Source organism: Leptopilina boulardi, unplaced genomic scaffold (genome assembly GCF_019393585.1).
Source record: "Leptopilina boulardi isolate dan_hultmark-lab unplaced genomic scaffold, ZJU_Lbou_2.1 LbouV2_223, whole genome shotgun sequence".
NCBI lineage: Eukaryota > Metazoa > Arthropoda > Insecta > Hymenoptera > Figitidae > Leptopilina > Leptopilina boulardi.
In genome coordinates, this window is record NW_026137778.1 from 1,114,259 (window position 1) to 1,132,576 (window position 18,318).

Consider the following 18,318-nt stretch of genomic DNA (forward strand, 5'->3'; position numbering starts at 1 on the left):
CTATGCAACTACACAATAAATATATATATATATTTTTTTTCGAGGAATATATTCCTCGCTTTACATGAAAATAGGTCACAGAGCTTTTTTTTGCCAAATTAGCATTAATAATAGACTGACGCAGATGTGTCGGTGGCTAGTGTTCAACAAATACACATTTAAATTGTAATAACTTTGATTTTTAATTTTTGTTTATGACACTAGATACTAATTCTTCGTTACGCAGGGCGTTGTGCAATAAACTCTGTAATAAAGTGTTTTACTTCGCCAAAGTGAATAGGAATTGTCAAACTTGAGAAGGTATACACCCTGGAAAATAAGTTTATTAAATATTTATTGCCCAATTTTTCTTTATTCGTTATTTATTTATTTTTATTAATTTTTTAAAATTATTTTCTCCAGATATTTTTAATTATTTAAATTGTAGAATTTTAATTTTTTAATATTATCTAAACTACATTTTTTTACATTAATATTTGTTTCCAATAAAATTTTTAGGCCAAGAAAAAATATGTTTTCAATTTTAAAAATTAATTTATAAAAATAAGTAGAAATAAATAAATAAAGCTTTTGTTCGATTTATAATTCCTTTAATTTATGTTCAAAATAAAATTGGAAATATGTCCTATTCTCATTAATTTCCTTGAAATGTATTTCTAAAATTTTTTTAATTCAAAAACAAAAGGAACAATTTTTTCAATTTCGATTTAAATCAAAGATCTAAAATTTGATTAAAAACTCACCTCGCCAGGATATTGATGACTACCAGCATAAACTTCGTCTTGTGAATCTCTCCTATAAATCTACAAAAACCAGATTTATTAAAAATTTGTTTAACTTTTAAAAAAAGTTCTTTTTGTAAAATTAATTAAATGATTTAAATTAAAAAGTTGTCTACATTAAAATGTTTTTGAACAAAAAATTATATTAAATTTTAATTTAAATTAAATTTTTTTATAATTTTACTAATATTAAATACATTTTTCACATTTAATTTTGGATATTCTAAAGTTAAAAATACATCTTTTAACCTATTGGCGAAAATTGAATTGACATTTTATCCAGTTATTGACCTTTTAAAATTAAAAAATTGTAAACACGAAATTTTAAAATATTTGTTTAAAATCTTTACATATTACGTCAAAAATATTATAATTAGTTAAAAGAATATTTTAATTTTTGTATTCATAGCGACAGATTTTAAAACAAACTAGTTTTTATGGTTACATAAACTAAAATTTAATTTTAATTTATCAAATTTTGTTCAAAAAATTATAACATTTTACATAAAATATAAAATATAAATTAATACATCTTATAGTTTATAATCTGATATTAATTTTCAAATTTAATGTAGAGAAATTCAAAATATTTTGTCTTCGAAAACAAACTCACGTCGTTTTTTTAAATTTTCCGAGTTTTGTTTGTCAAATTTTAAAAAACTAAGGAAAGATTCGAATTCTTTTCCAATTATAAGTTTTTATAACTTTTTATAATAAAAGTTTCGTATTTTAACTATAGTTTCAATAACAAAATTTGAAAATTCCAAGGTGAAACAATTTTACTATTAATTAACTATTAATTAACTTTTATTAACGATTACTATTAATAGTTATCACATGTAATCGTAAAATTGCAAAAAAAATCTTACTGGAAAGTTTTCGTAGAATTCGAAACTGTTCTTAGTTTGTTAAAATTCGACAAAGAAAACTCGGAAAATTTGAAAAAGAGCCAGCGGGTCAAAAGTCTTTACAGTTTTCCAGAATTTCTTGGATTTCTCTGCCGTAAGGAAAATTCGCTATAAAAACGATATTTCTTTTACAATTTTTTGAACAAAATTTGACAAATTAAAATCAAATTTTAGTTTGTGTAATCACAAAAATCTGTTCTTTTTTAAATTCGCCACTGAGAAAATATAAAAATTTAAATTAAAAAAAGCGAGAGAAGGTTTTGTCCTTTTCTTTTCAGAAAATGTTCAGAAAGATACTACGAATAAATTAAAACAGAAATTGTCGAAAGAATGCAACTTGAATGTTGAAATTGTTTCCAAGGTACCGTGAAATAATAACGATTTTTATCAACCCTGTTGTAAATGAAAAATGAAAATTGTAAAAAGAAAAAATGCAACTTACAGGCACAATAACACTGATTCGTGATACAAATGGCTTATTAGATTCCTGCCTTGGTTCTCCATCAACAGCACCACTTTCCAAATCTTCCCTTGACTCATAATCTTCATCGTCTTCGTCTTCGTCGTCAGATTCACTAACGTGAACAGTAACTTGATTGGTGTCCGATTTAATCCATTCAAAATAAACCCCAAATCCAATATCGTAACCGTCAGTTGCAAATTCCCAAAAGAGACACGAAGCATTATCTTGCGTTGGCACTCGAACTGTAATTGTTTTACCATGTCCAACTTTAATTACCGCATCGCCAGCTTCTTTTTTAATCATATTTTTAAAATCCTCCACTCCCTCTTTTGTCCACATTTGTGATGGTTCTATTGGCGGCCAATCTTGTTGCTCGTCAGAATCTTCTTCATTAACTCCTTCCTCATTCAAAAGTAAAGGTGCGTCTTCAGTTTCTTTAATTTTCATCTCGCCACTATTGTCACCACCTTTCAATGGTTCATGATCCTCAATGAGAATTTGATTTTGATGCAATTGTTGCATATATTTATGATAATGTTGTTCCTGCAATTGTCTTATGAGAACGCCTTGCTGTTCGGGATTACCTGGATATTGTTGTTCAGCGTAAGCACGAAATTGATGATAAGTTTGTTGATTAAGTGCCTCTTGTATTTGTCGCCTTTGATTTTCTTGTTTTAAACGTTCCTCCTCTTCTTTTTCCTTCTCCTCTTCGAGTTCTTTCAGTCTTTTTTCCTCCTCAACTTTTTTCACTTCCTCTTCTTTTTGTAAACGCTTCTTTTCTTCGATGTCACGTTTCAATGCTTCGACGACAGTTTTAAAAAGAGGACACAATTTATCGAGTAAAACAACAAAACCTTCCATTGCCTCGTCTTTTGTGATATCACCGAGATTTTGCCATGCCAATCTTCTGTCTTTTCCAATTACATCTAAAACACCTAAAGGCGGTGCATTTTCGGCAGTGCATTTTCCATGAGTTACTTGCTGTGTAAAGGCAACGAGTTTCAATTTATCTTCGTACGATAGATGAACTGCTTTTCCTTCTTTTTCTAGACAAAAAAAATTTTATTTATTTTAATATTTTATTTCAAAAAAAAAATATATATATGTATATATATATGTACATTTATGATAATTTTATGATGAGCCAAAAGTTTTGAACGTTCAAATGAACGAAATTTTTTTTGCAACTTCTTTAAGTATGAATTTCATTACAAAATTTTGTTTTAAATATCTAAGAAGTTATTAATTTAATAATTCTTTAATTTACTGTTTTCTTTTACATTGATATTATAATTTTTAATAATTTATAGATTAAACAAAAATATCGTTTATGTGAACAATCAGAACTTTTGGTTCAAATTTTATGTACATTTGTGCTGCAAATTTAAAAAAAAATAGAACTCGAATTTCAAAAAAAAACATTAAGCTTTGCAATGCCAATTATATGTAACTAAAAATAAACAATTATTTAAGATCAGAACAAAAAAAATTCAGACAACAATTTTAAAATCCTTTAGTAGTAATAAATTATTCAAATTTAAGTCCGATTTAAATTTAAAAAACGATTTTTAAACTAGAAATTTCAAAAAAAAATTTCAAAAAATTTTTGTTCGAATTGTGCGAGTTCAGCACAAAAAGAAACAAATAAAACATCTACGAAAAATTTTTTTAAAAGAGTTTAATTTAAAAGTTCAAAAATAGGTTTTTTTGTTCAGAATTATTAAAAAATTATTGCTTTGCAAAAATATATTTTTTTATAAATCTAAAAGTTTTCAACGTTTTTTAAATTTTTTACACTTACGGACCTAAGGCCATAAACTTAAAATATTTATGAATATTTCTAGATAAAAAAATATTTTATTGAATTTAAAAGTTGAATTATTTTCAAAAATTTTTAATTTTAAGTACATGTTTTATTTATTTATTTCATATCTATACAGTTATGTTGGAAAAAATCTCAGCTTTCAAATAAAAATAACAAAAAAAAATGTAGTTTAATCAAATATACAAAATATATTTTATAATTATTTCTTGTCTAAAAACAAAATTCACAAGAAAATTTAAACTACCAAAACTTTAGGATTGAACTTATTTCCAACCTATTGTGTATATTTTTCACGTAAAGATATGATATCGATATGATAAACAAAGTTAGTTCCGTTTTAAAAAATGATATTAATGTTTAATTAAATTTGCCACGTATGATGATAATTTTCTCTTACTTTTTAGTTTTCGTCAGTAAATATTTATAATAATAATTTTTGATCAATATGCATAACTAGACTTTTTAAATAAGTAAGCGACTTTAACTCAGTTCTTAGAGGTTATAACCTTATGCAGTACATCGACATTGAGAAGAAATTTAATGTGAGTTAGAGGTATATTACACAAGGGCAAGACTACTTCAACTGAATAATTTACAAGAATATGCCTGTGTTAAATGTCAATACTTTTATGGATTGCCAGTATATCGGTCGCGATGAATAAATAATACGAATGGATAAACACAAAATCTTAGTTGTTTAAACTGACATTGAAGCATTTTGATTAATAAAGATATATTTATGAAATAAAAAAAAGGGATAAGAGAAAAACAAAAAAAGTTTTTTAATTAATTAATGAGGGTTTTTTTTTAATTAAGTAAAATAAACGAGATAATCAACCCTATATTGTCAAAAAAAATACATATATAAAGCTAAAATGTCAAAATATTCTTACCTTTATAAAAGTTAAGGGCGATTTTATAAAGTTCCCGCATCTCGAAACCTGAGAGATGAGGTTCGAAAATTTTTGTACTTTTCGATTCATTTGAATCATTTTTAATTTTCTCATCGGATAATTCTAATTTTTCAATTTTTTCCTCCACCGCGGAGATGTTGTTGCCGTTCGTCGACGCCATTTGTAATTTACTGACACGTCAATGTGCAGTGATGCCAATAGTAAAACATCACCGTATAAGGTTTTATAAACACTGTCAATTTTCAAAAAATTCTAAAATCACTATCTTTCTGACAAATTTATTTAAAGTAAATAATAAAGGTTTGTTTATTTTCTTACTTTATAATTAAGTGAAATTCATATTAAATTGAAAAAATCAATAGCAATTGTTCAAATAATCTACCTTACAGTAATACCAATCACTAGGGGATAGCACTAGTCATATTTAAACATAATAAAATAATTTATTGATGAAATAATTAAAAAATAACATTTATTACAAACAAACAAAATTGAATATATTAATTTTAAATATTTTTAAAAATAAATAAACATGTCAGTAAGTTTTAAAAACCGAATAATTTTTAATATATAATAAAACACAGAGGTTTCTAATTTGACTAGTGTATTTGCTTTTATGAGAGGGAGTTTCAAAATACTTTCTTTTGATTTGATTATACGAAAAACAATAATGTTAATTTATTTTTTCAATTCACTTAAAATTCTTAATGTAAATTTGACAAATTTAAACCCCGTTTAAATGATTCTATTATTTGTTTCTAATGATTGTAAAACTAGAGATTTAAAAAAAATAAATATTTAAAGAAGATGAATTATAAAATATTGTAATGAACAATAATAAAAAATTTAATGTCTAATAAATAATTTTTGAATTTAATATTAAGACATTAAACTTTTTTCATATATTATAGACAATAATAATAATAATTTCTAAAAATGTATATGTAAAAAAATTACATTTTTCTTAAAAAGCAATGTTAAATTTTTATTAAAAAAATTTTAATATTAAATTAAAGACACAATTTTTCCATTAAAATTTTTTATTTTTATTTATTTATTTCTTAATTAAAAAAAGAAATTTAAAAAAATTTGACCATATCTTCTAAAATGTGGAGGGGAGAAATTAAAATGGGAACAGAGATCGATATGAAATAACTGTCATTTTTATTTGAAATTAATATAGATATAAGGCTAAGCAATTTTTTAGAATTTCTTATCAATACAAAGATAACAATTTTGCTTTGAACCAGAGATAAATATCCTATCAAATGCCACTAATAAATCTATATATACATATATATTGAAAGAAGGGCGAATGTTATGCCTAAAATTTTTAACATTTCTACATTTGAAAATTTTTTTTTTAAATTAATTTTAATATATGATCAATTTTTAATAAAATTAAAAAATTTTTTAAAGTTATTTTTAAAAATAAATTTTTATTTAAATTTAAATTTTAGTTTTTTATATAATTTTTAATTAATTTATTATTTATTTAAATTGTTATTTAAAAAAAAATTATTTATTTATTTTTTTAAGTAATTTATTTTAATAGTTATTCAAAAATATACAGTTATTAATAAAAATTATTATTTAAAAAAAAATGAATAAACATTTTATAATATTTAAGTATAATCGATTATATGAATGAAATAAAATTTTTTAAAGCACACTTTAGTTAAATTAACTTAATACATTCATTGAGCACTTAAAGATTTATATATATAGTTAAGTCAACCAAATGTTTCCTTCACGGTTAAAAATTTGTTTCACGTAACTAAATTTTTTTATCGATCAAATAAATTATTAAATTTAGACAAATATTTAAATCGAATTAATTTTTGGTTAGGTTAAATAAATAATATTTAAAATAACTTAACATACATATGATTATACAGAAAAAAATAATTTATCTGTCTGAAATATATTTTTTTTCTAATTGGCCAGAACACTCAAACAAATCCTGTAAATTAATTATTTATTTTTTAATTATAATATAATAAAATTATAAATTAATTTTATTAAAATATTTAGAATAATTAATAAATAATTATAATAAATTATTTAATACGTACTTTTGTGCATTCGTGATTATGGGTTAAATTCATATTTTTCACGAATAGGGCATCTCCCTCATTATTTGCTGCAAACATAATAAATGCTGGGCAATTTGTTTTGAAAGTCCTGGAAAAAGAAATGAAATTTTGTTATTATTAAAATTTTGTTTATTATAAATAAATTCCAAATTAATAAACTTTTTATTACCAGGACTCTCGATCACCAGTACTGGTGGATTGCATATTGTGGCCAACCTTTTTACAGCAGAGTTTGAGATTGTGATATTCTATTCCATCCTTTAAAACCTTTTTTCGCTTCTTCTTCAGCCCTTCAGCTTTAGATAAGCAATTTCGTTTATAAAAGATGGAATAGGTTTCATTTTGCAACTCATTCACCTTTTTTTCAAGTTCCGCTAAACTGGAAAACGTGTCTCCAATTTTGAGACGTCCGTTAGAAGTATTATTTCCTATAATATATACGTATTCACAAAATAAAAAAATGTATTTGTATTTCTAAAATTAATTTTATTTGGAAATTTAAATTTTAAATATTAAAAAATTAAATAAACTATTTATTAATAATTTATTAGAAAATAAATATATTGTAAAAAATTTTTCTTAAAAATTTAGTTTAAAAAAATTGTTTAAATTTTTTTCTGCAACAACATTAATTTAATAATTAATTAAATGAAATTAAAGAATAATAATAGAAAACAAATATGTCTCCAATTTTGAAACGTCCGTTAACGTATTATGTTCTAAAAATTTTTATTTTAAAATTTAAAGTTTAAATATAAAAAAAAAAAAATAAACTATTTTTTAATAATTTATTAGAAAATAATTATAACAACAATATTAAATAATAATTTAAAAATTGACGTACCTTCTACAGTTTCACAAATTTCACTCATTATTCAAATACTATAACGATAACTTTGATTATAATAATCTAATAACCACAAGGGTTGACACACGACTACACTCACGAAATACAAATTTTGGATAACAATAATTTTTGACAGTTGACAATACTCACCTTATTTAAACGAATAGTCTAAAATAAACAACCCTACCAAAACACTTCATTTTGGAGCTAATAAACTTTGTATTAAATCACATTTATATATTTAAATAAACGATTGCCTTATTTTAAATTGAATTTTATATACATTTTATATAATAAAATATATTTTATTATTCTAGAATAAATAAGTAAAATACAAATATATGTTAAATACATACTGAAAAATGAATAGTTTTCATTTTGATGATTTTTTAAAATAAGCGGGCTAAATAGCCAAAATCCCGTATTTCTCCCGCTAGCGGGCTAAATAATCTATCACCACTATTCCTCCCGTTAGCGGGCTAAATAGACACAGCGTATTTCTTAAACTAATAAGTGTCAGATTTTGTTATCAAAAGGCCAAGGGGAAAGAAGATGAAAAAGATTTTGTGAATTTTAATTTAAAAACTGTAGTAATTTCAATATAATTTACTTTCAGTTCGTTACAATGCAAAAGATGCAATTACAATTAAAAAAATTTAAAAAATTGGCTTTTACTGATTTGTTTAATCGATTTTTATTCAAATTCAACTGTCACTTTGAGGTTATGATGTTTTTCATGTAAAATTTCATATCGCCAAACATTCAGTTTTGATTAAATATTTAGCTATTATGGCGAAAAAATTCTTAGATACTGTTGTACTTTTTTCGGTTTACAAATAAACGAATATATTAAAAAAATGCGTTAAAAATCATATTTATAAAAATAGAATATACAAAAGTTGACAGGTAGTGTATTCGAAATATACATAGAGTTTGCGAAATATATTTGTGAAATAAAAAATTGACCAGAAAAATCCAGATTTAAATTTATCAGACTTTTATTTCGTTTAGACAGAATACAATCAATCTATTGTCACCAATATCAAATAGATCAAATAGATAACGTTGTCGGCGTTCCTATCTCTAATCTGGTAGCAACATTTTTGATAGAATGTATAGTTGATCAATATATTTCCTGAAATTATTATCAGTAAGTGAAAACATATGAATACGATCGGTTCAAATGTTAAACTGATTTCAGTGAAAATTTGTCAATTTTTTTATGTACCTTTTTTTTAAACATATATAGAGTATATTATAAGAATATTCCAATTTAAAAATTAATTATTAAAACAATTATTTGCTTGTAAACAAACTTAATTTAAAAAAAAATAACAATCCAAAATGAATAACCTATAGTAAATATGTACTAATTTAAAAAATTGAATAATAAAGTTTCATAATAAAATAAAAAATTGGTAAGACAAAAAATAAAATTAGTTTTTATAAAAAAATATAATGTTAAAATAATTTTTTAAACTAATATACATATTTGCAAGTAATTTTTGCTGTACAATATTTTTTTTGTATAAAAATCAATAATTTTATTTATTTACACAATTTTAAAGTTTTTTAATATTAAAAAATTTTTTACAACTTGTTTTATGTATTTTTTTTTGTCTCTTGTATAGAGCGAAAATTGAATAACATGTAACAATTATAATAATTTCATGTCAAATTGATAAAAATCTAAAGATATATAAAGTTCAAGAGTGAAAGTGTTTTAAATCATATAATATAAAATCCCGAAAGTTAAAAGAAAAAAGTTTTTTTTTTTTTTTGAGAAAGTGTCTCTTCAAAAAAATATATAACAAAATGACTTCCACTTTTGATGATTGCTATGATTCTTCTTGGCATTTAATTCCACCGGATTATGTTAGTAACGAAGAAGATTACAGGCAAGTATTATTTATCCTGCGAATACAAACGTCAACTTAAAAAAAAAAGAAAAACTAATTTTCTTCTTTTAAAAAAAAATGTCTTACCTATTTATTTTGTATGGGTACTATACAATAGATTTTATAAATTCGATGCACAGAAAAATAAAATAAGCCTAAATTTCTTTTTAATGTATCAAAAGTACAATTGTTATAAATAAGAAAGAAAAAATTAAAACTCAATAATTTTTTTGTGTTAATTTTATCTATTAATAATAAGAAATATTTATGAAATTTAATTATTGTATATTTTGACATAATGAAAAAAAAATTGCAATTTGCAATAAAGAGCGGAGTGTCTCTTTGAAAAAAAATGCAACCAAAAACGGAAATGAGCATTTAAGAGGGTCACGCATATTATAGGGTGACTGAATATAAAGTGGTACGTCATGTTACCAATGATGACTAAAATCGAAAGGGCCGATTGCAGAATATTGAGCACCTGTTGGTTTCCACCATAAATTTGAAAATAGCCGTAACTCGATCTATATGATGAGCATCGCTCATGTAACGATTATTATCCTCATCTAATCTTGTTAATTAATTTATTATTATCATTTTTATTTTTCATTTAAATTATCTTTATAGGGTATACACAAAAATTAAAATCTATATTATTTTTACACAAACATGTAGAATTTGATTTTAATTATATTTATTTGAAAAAAAATGTTATGTTATTATAAATTATTCTCTTTAATTACGAAAAATTATTATTTTTAATATTATAAGGGTTTATCAATATCAGAACATAATCTCAAAATAAAAATGCGCTTCATTTTGGAAAAATACTCGATAATTTTGTTGCAAATAAAAAAATATAATAATAAAATAGTTAAATATAAAAATTGAAAATTGTTGTTTACATATAATAAAACTTAATTTCAATTAATTTTGGAAGATTTAGTTATATTCACTTTTAAGAAAAAATTATGTTGAGTCTAAAAAATTATATTTTTAACATTTTGATTTTTTTAAGGCCAACGCAGAATAGAAACGTAACCGGAATCGTAACCGCAAACGCAACCGGAATAATGAGTTAGAGAAGGACAAACAATATGTCTATCCTTCTCTAACTCATTCTTCCATTTGCGTTTGCAATTACGACTTCGGTTACGTTTCTATTCTGCTCAGGCCTTTAATGAGTGAAATAAGCCATTAAATTTTTTTTTAGTCATTTTTCAGTTTTGAGGTTAATTTATAGCATAGTTTGTAAGTTTAATTCTAATATATGGAAAATATCTATCACTTTCATTTAAAAATATTAACGTTAATTTCCACTGGAAATCAAGTAGAACGTCCGAAATATGACATATTTTTATATTTTTTCCACCTGCTTCACCCTGCTTTTTTCTATTCTATAGTTGCCCGCCGTGTATCGAAAAAAGCTATCATTCCCTGCAAAGTGTCAAAATCGAACGTTCCACTGATTACTTTATAAATTTATTGTCAATAAGATTTTGACATGATTCTTAACCAAAAAAATTATTATTCGTGTACCGTGGATGTACCAGTTACCGTCCATGTCCCAGTTTCCGTCCATTTTACAAATATCTCGTATAGTAATTTAAATTATTTTTTAACAATAATTTATTCCTTTTGGCACACAATCGACTTATTAGTTTAAGTAAACAAATAAAAGAAAATAATTTTTTTATAAATGTTATTTTGAAAATTAAACTGGACGGAAACTAGGTCTTAGGTGGACGGTAACTGGGACATCCACGGTATATTTTATTCTATGTGTGTATTAAATTTACTATATTTTTATCCGTGTACACTTTGTATAAAAGTTTATTAAAAAAAACAGATATAAAAATAACATTTACAAAACACGCATAAAAGAATACGGTTATAAGACTGACAGCAGTTTGAAAACATTTGAGTAGTTGCCATGATAACATTTTATTTTCTATATGCTTTTCAAATTTCTTATACGGTAAAATATTTTTCGAGAATTTGACCGAATTAAGAGACATTCGTTCAATATACTGCGAGTACGTTGGGAAAATTAGAATTTTACAAACGCAAACAAATGAATGCAGATTTTGCTAACGGATATTTCTCGATTATTACGATTATTACATATAGTATTTTAATTTTATATTTCTTTTTATCACAAAAATGATAAAAAAATGAAATAATCGAAATTTTGTAAATGTAAATAATTTTATCAGTTTTCATTATTTAAATAAATAACTGTATATTGTACATTATTGTTACTTTTTATTAACCAAACAGGAAGTGTGAAAAAAATGAAATAAAAATAAAACGATTGAAATTGTAAGAAATATATAGGTAGAATTAAGAAAAAAAAAAGAAAACTAAAAAAGTCTTAAAAAATATAGGAAACGAGGGGATTTGGGCAATGAAAAGGAAAGCAAAACTGGTGGAAATAACTTCTTAAACGGTTCGTAAAAAAAGAAAACTGTCTCGTTTTGTAGTAAAAAGGGAGGTATTAACTAGCCGTACGAAGTTTGGGTCACGTTTTCAAGATTGGTGTGTGATGTTGAAGCTGTTGAGTGTATATACATGAGACCCTTGGGAGAAAAATGGCCCTCGAAGGGACACCCGTGGCGATTTCTACGAGGTCGCTACGAGACGTAGTACTACGTAATTCATTCATTCACAAACATACATATAGAGATACACATATATAGGACCCGCTGAGGCTTTCAAACCAATTTATGAATGAACGTAAAAACGCTATACTTTCATTCATGCTTCTGGCCTTTTTTTACCTCTTCTCCTTCTTCCTTCTTTTTTCACTTTGGATTCATTGGAATTTTGTCACCTTTACCCAAGAATGCCGGAAACTCATAGGAAATACTTTCAGTGCGGTCACATTCACATTTCCAAAAGGCATTAAAGCTGCATTCCTCTATTCTTTATTTATATCAAAAAAAAAAAAAAAAGTTTGTTCCCTTTTTGTGCAAAATGTATTTTAAAAGTGGAAAATTTCCTCTCTTTTCATTCAAATAATAAAATGTATATTTGCTCTTATATACAATTTTTATTTGTCTACAACAATAAAATCATGTAATAGGTTTCCATTTTTACGTTAAGAATACAGAGGAAAAAAAAATGTTCAAAATTTCTAAATCTGTGTTTTTAGAAATGTGATAGAAAAGTCAGTTGAGCTCAATTTTTTCTTTTTTTTTTTTTTGAAAGTCAAATAGAGTTTAAAAGTTTTCTCAATGAGTACTTATATCCTATTGAATTTTTTGAGAATTTTAATACTTTCGAGGGTATAAGGATAAAGAATTCGAGGAATTGAAAAGTTGAATTTTTTGAAATTATTCTGAAAGCTTGACTCGAAATATGAAAAAAACTCGAAATTTTGAATATAAATCTTTTTGAACAAGCTTAGAATTTTCAAATTCTTGATGCTGAAAGTCTACAACGTTTATGATCAACGATTAGAAAACAAATTATTTTTTCAAACGGAGAATTATAAAATTTTTATCTAAAAAAATGTTTTTTTTAAAATAATTTTTAAACAATGAAAAAAAATCGATAAAATAGAAATTTTATTGAATGAATTTTCGGTAACGACAAAATTCTGTAATATGAAAAATAGGTTAATTGGAAATTTTGTCAAATAATAATTCGAACAAATGAAACAAATTCTTTTAAAAGAAAATTTTTTGTAATCAAAGAATAAAAATTCTTTTAAATGGCAATTTTCATTATTTTTCATTGCAGATTTTTTTAATATACTTTTTTCATGTTTCTGAACAATCAATTGTATGGATTTTGAAACAATAAAATTTCTGAAAAATAAAAAAAAAATTGTAAAATTAAAAATTACTTTCTTCATTTTTCATATAGTAAAATATGATTTAAAGCACGGAAAGAAAATAAATACCTATGAAATTTTATAAAAGCATTTTCAAATTATTTGTAAAAGTATATTTTCAAGTCGTGGTAAACATTGTAAAAAGCGAAATTTCCATATAGGTAATCTTTAATAAACTTTATACAGGATATTATAAAATTTAGTATCATTTAATAATGAATCAAATACGTTCTATCAAATTTTATAATAACTATTTTAAATTTCATAAAAGTTTATTAAAGATTAGTATTTCTTATATAAAAATTTCGCTTTTTACAATATTTTCCACGACTTAAAAATACTTTTACAAAATTTAAAAATGCTTTTATAAAATTTGATATTTATTTTCTTTCCGTGGGTTCTAAAAAAATTTTTAAAAAATTGTTACCCCTAAACAAGACCAATTATGTTTTATTTAAATTTATCAATTATTCCTTAAAAATTCAACTTCTTCCACAATTTTTATTATATTTTAACAGCAATTTTTTGTAGGCATTTTTTCATAATTCTGCGAACAGTCAATCGTAGGGAATTAAATTTTTTTTAATATTTTCCAAAAATAAAATTTCTAAAATGGTCAAAAAATTTTTTTTTAATTTTGATAATTCACAATAATTTTAGATCCCAAATAATGACAGAAAAAAAATTGACACACCTTAACAACATTAATTTCGATGAATTGAAATTTCACCGATTTTTCCCCTTAATTTTTACAAATTTTCATTTGTATATAAGAATTATTTTTTAATAGAATTTTTAAAGCTCTGAATTTTCATTTATGTGAAATTGAAAATGCCCAAACAAATAGCTGACAGAAAGTTTTTCGCGCTGTTTTTAAAATTTTCCTATCACGATTTTTTTGATAATTTTTTATTGGTCAATTTTATGAATCGCGCCAAAATCTTTCTGACGATCTTATATTCGGACATTTAAAATTTCGGACAAACGAAAAATCGTCGTTTTAAGAATTATATTAAATAAGAAATTGTGCAAATGAAGATTTGATATGAATTAGAAATTTTGATACATAAAAATGCATATTACTTAAAATTCTATTAAATTAGAATTAAACTTAATTAAAATTCGGTTAAATTAGATTTCTTTTAAATAAAAAATTGGATAAAAAAAATTCTTTGAAATAACAAGTTCGGTACCTAAAATTAAATTTTGGGACAAATGAAAATTCTATCAATTAGAAATTCTGTTAAATGATTTTTCAGTAAGTAAAAATTCTGTAGTATGAGAAATCGGTTATATGGAAATTATATAAAATAATAATTCGAACAAATCAAAATTCATCTGAAAGAAAAATCTATGCAATGAAATTCTACCCAATAAAAATTCTTTAAAATCTCTATTTATGTTAAATGAAAATTCGAACAAATAAAAATTCTGCGAAGTGAATTTTCAGTTATATAAAAATTCTGTATTACAGAAAATCAATTGTTGAAAATTGCTGCAAAATACTAATTCGAACAAATAAAAATTCGGCTCAAAAATAATTATGATAAATGAAATTCCACAAAATGAAAATTCTAACTAATGATTTTTAGAACATAATCATGTGTCCCAAAATTTTGTTAAGTAAAAATCTGCGTTCAAAAAGAAATTACAGTAAAGGATAATTCAAAAAATGAAAATTCGTCTAAAAATAATTATATCTAATAAAATTCTTTAAATTGAAAATTTTTCTTAAATCATAAAATTCTTCCAATAATAATTACTTTTTTTTAGGTAAAAGTCGTATACATACTTTACTGAAAAGAGAATAAAATTAAAAAGAAAAAAAAACCTGTAATTCCAGAAAAAAAAGTTGGAACACTAATGGAAAAAAATGGAGTTTCTATATATCAGTATATATCTCAGAGGATGAGGCACTATTTTCCATGAGAAAACGTTAGATTCTCAATATAATAAAGTTTGAAAACCTATAAGGTTTACAGTGATTTTTGTCAGGTGTGAGGAAAACGTGCCGTCGTGAATGGAAGTTCACCCATTTATAAGATATCCACAATTCAATATTAACATGACAATATTAGTACCTGTTGAGAGTGAGAGAGAGAGAGGCATTGGGAACCAAGTGGCAAGTGTAGAGCTGTAGGTGAGGGGAGGCGGGTCACAAGACACCTGAGAGAACTCACCCCTGGATGGTTACTACAGGTCGCTATTGCCCTCTCTTATATTTATTACCAGTACGTGCCTACGCAAACTTTTTCCAAATTTTCAAATTTGACGCGTATTCCCTTCTGCATTGTCAATAACTTATTTTAAACTTTAAATGTTTATAAGAAGTGGGGGAGGATCCATTCTTCACGAACGTAAAATGTTGGAATTTTAATTTCTAAAATCTTCTTGCCAAGTCGAGTATTAGACACTTGTAAAGGATTCTTAACTCTGAGTGGATATTCGAGTGCCATATAATCTCGAGTACCAATAAACCGTCCGGCAGGTACCACTCAGAGGATGATTTTCGGATTATCTCAAATAACAATTGAGAGTCATTTTTGTTAAAATAGAACCTGCACCTGACAAATACGTTGTAATGTGCGAAGGTTGGGGAGGAGCTGTAAATTTTCTAAACACAAGCCTCTTCAAGTTTTCAAAAATTTTCACTATGTACACTCTCTCTCATAAAGCTAATTGCAAACAGATGTTGAATCTTTTGCAACTTTCTTTGCATTTCGACAACTAAGAAAAGCGTTTTTATTTTCATCTCTCGACTTTCAAGGAAAGTGGTTTTTTTTTTTTTTTTTGAAAAACTAACTTTGAGGTTTTTTTTGTATTCCAATATATTGAATTTTGAGTTGAAGTGAAACTTTTTTTTTACATTTTCTTCAATTTACCCGAATTTATATTTTAATTTATTATTATTGTATTATTTTAATTTATACTTAAAATTTATTATGTGAAACATTTTGATTTTTGTAAGAGAAAAGAAAAGATTTTTTTTTATTCTATCAATAATTTTTTATGTAACGAAAAGATATGTACGATAAGATAGATTTCTTTTTTTTTTAATTTTTGAGCTACTTTAATATATTTTCTATTATCACACGCTGACTATTATCTCGATCGACATTCTAATCAGAGATCAAATGTGATAGAAGAATCGTGATCTAAAAATGTATATAAGCATTTTCGTTGTCGCACGACAATCATCCGCGTTGATATATCGTGACTGAAATATCATCCTGCATAACATATACCTATATATGTTGTAAATTAACATTTATCTTCTTCAATTTGTTATAATAAATGAAAATATAAATAAGGAAAAAAGATATATAAGTGAAAAATATATCAAAATATTCTAAATTTAAAAAGAGCTCCAAAAAATTTACTTTTAATGTAATAAAAAAAACATACTTAAGTAAAGAATAATATATAAAATAAAATTTATTTACTTCAAATAATCGGTTACTTGATTATTATCAAATAAATATATACTTAAACCAAATAATTTTTTTTTCAGTGTAGATTATAAAAGCTTATCATTTAATTCCAAAAACAATAAAATTAAAAAATGTATATTCAAACCTATTTAAACCACTAGTATTTGACTAGTACATAATTTTAATTATTTTAAAAAATTCAATTTCTTTAAATTAAAGTATATTTAAAAATTCAGTTATTATAAAATAAGTACAATTATTTTCTATTTTAAAAATTTGTTGATTCCATTATTTTGTAAATTCAATTCTTTACATACTTATTTAATAGTTTTTCTATATGACCAATTTTTCACAAGTAAAGAAAGATAAAAAAAATTAAAATTTCCAAAGAAAATTTTTTCCAAAATCAATATTTTTAAAAAATAATTTTTTCCAATACGTATTATACGTTTGCTAAAATATTTTTCTTTTAACAACATTATTTAGTATTTTTATAAAAAAAGTCTTTTTTCAAAATTTGAATTTTATATATTACTTGGACAAAAAATGTAATAATATTTTTATAATAATAATTATAATAATATAATTAATATTTAAATTTATTTTTGTGCCATTCCATGAGTTTTTTAGCACTTTTCGGAGTAACCTTTCCAAATTAAATGAAACATTTTTTTTATAATATTTATTAATATAAAGGTCCAAAATAATCACTTTTTAAGTAAAAACAATTGTTTATTTAAAAAAAACAACAATAAGTAATGAAAAAAATTCACTTTTTTTCTGCTATAGTTGCGCGCGTCGTTCGGAAATTGTCGCTCTCGTTATTGAGCAGAAGCTCATTACACTATAGCGTATAGTAGAAAACATGTTGTGTAAAAAGTAAACAAACATTGTTTAATAAATTGTGAGTTAACTGTTTTCTAATACATTATTTTTCTTGTGCGGTATTAAAGCGTGAAAAATAAGGAAAATTTTGATCTTTAAACCAATTTATTTGGAGTAGCAGAAAAAAAGTGAATTTTTTTCATTACTTATTGTTGTATTTTTTAAATAAACAATTGTTTTTACTCAAAAAGTGATTATTTTGGATCTTTATATTAATAAATATTATAAAAAAAAATGTTTCATTTAATTTGGAAAGGTTACTCCGAAAAGTGCTAAAAAACTCATGGAATGGCACTTTTATAAAAAAAATTAAAGTGTTTGATAAAAATTGTATTTAAAAGTCAATTGAACAAAATCACCATTATTATGTCGAAGGTCGTGTATAAAAATATTATACATCTTGAGCTTCATTTCATGGAGTATAAAAAAAG

General features: G+C 23.8%; 3 protein-coding genes across 3 annotated transcripts in view; 1 reads left to right on the forward strand and 2 right to left on the reverse strand.

Moving 5' to 3' along the window:
• Positions 1-9: 9 nt before the first annotated feature.
• On the reverse strand, positions 10-5,080 carry LOC127279757 (Golgi resident protein GCP60). The gene is made up of 4 exons (XM_051302293.1): positions 4,872-5,080; positions 2,133-3,199; positions 744-803; positions 10-309 (listed from the first exon to the last, which is right to left on the reverse strand). Exons 1-4 carry the CDS (start codon positions 5,050-5,052, stop codon positions 208-210), a joined length of 1,410 nt encoding a protein of 469 aa, XP_051158250.1. The 5' UTR covers positions 5,053-5,080; the 3' UTR covers positions 10-207.
• Positions 5,081-6,563: 1,483 nt separating this feature from the next.
• Positions 6,564-8,314, reverse strand: LOC127279766 (uncharacterized). Its single transcript, XM_051302308.1, has 4 exons — positions 7,833-8,314; positions 7,158-7,416; positions 6,968-7,076; positions 6,564-6,855 (listed from the first exon to the last, which is right to left on the reverse strand). Exons 1-4 carry the CDS (start codon positions 7,858-7,860, stop codon positions 6,802-6,804), a joined length of 450 nt encoding a protein of 149 aa, XP_051158265.1. The 5' UTR covers positions 7,861-8,314; the 3' UTR covers positions 6,564-6,801.
• Positions 8,315-9,426: 1,112 nt separating this feature from the next.
• LOC127279759 (homeobox protein vnd-like) overlaps positions 9,427-18,318 on the forward strand; it is a 30,828-nt gene continuing 21,936 nt past the window's right edge. Inside the window, exon 1 of the mRNA XM_051302296.1 lies at positions 9,427-9,733. Coding sequence (XP_051158253.1) covers positions 9,651-9,733 — 83 coding nt within the window. The 5' untranslated portion in view covers positions 9,427-9,650. The remainder of the gene's footprint in view (positions 9,734-18,318) is intronic.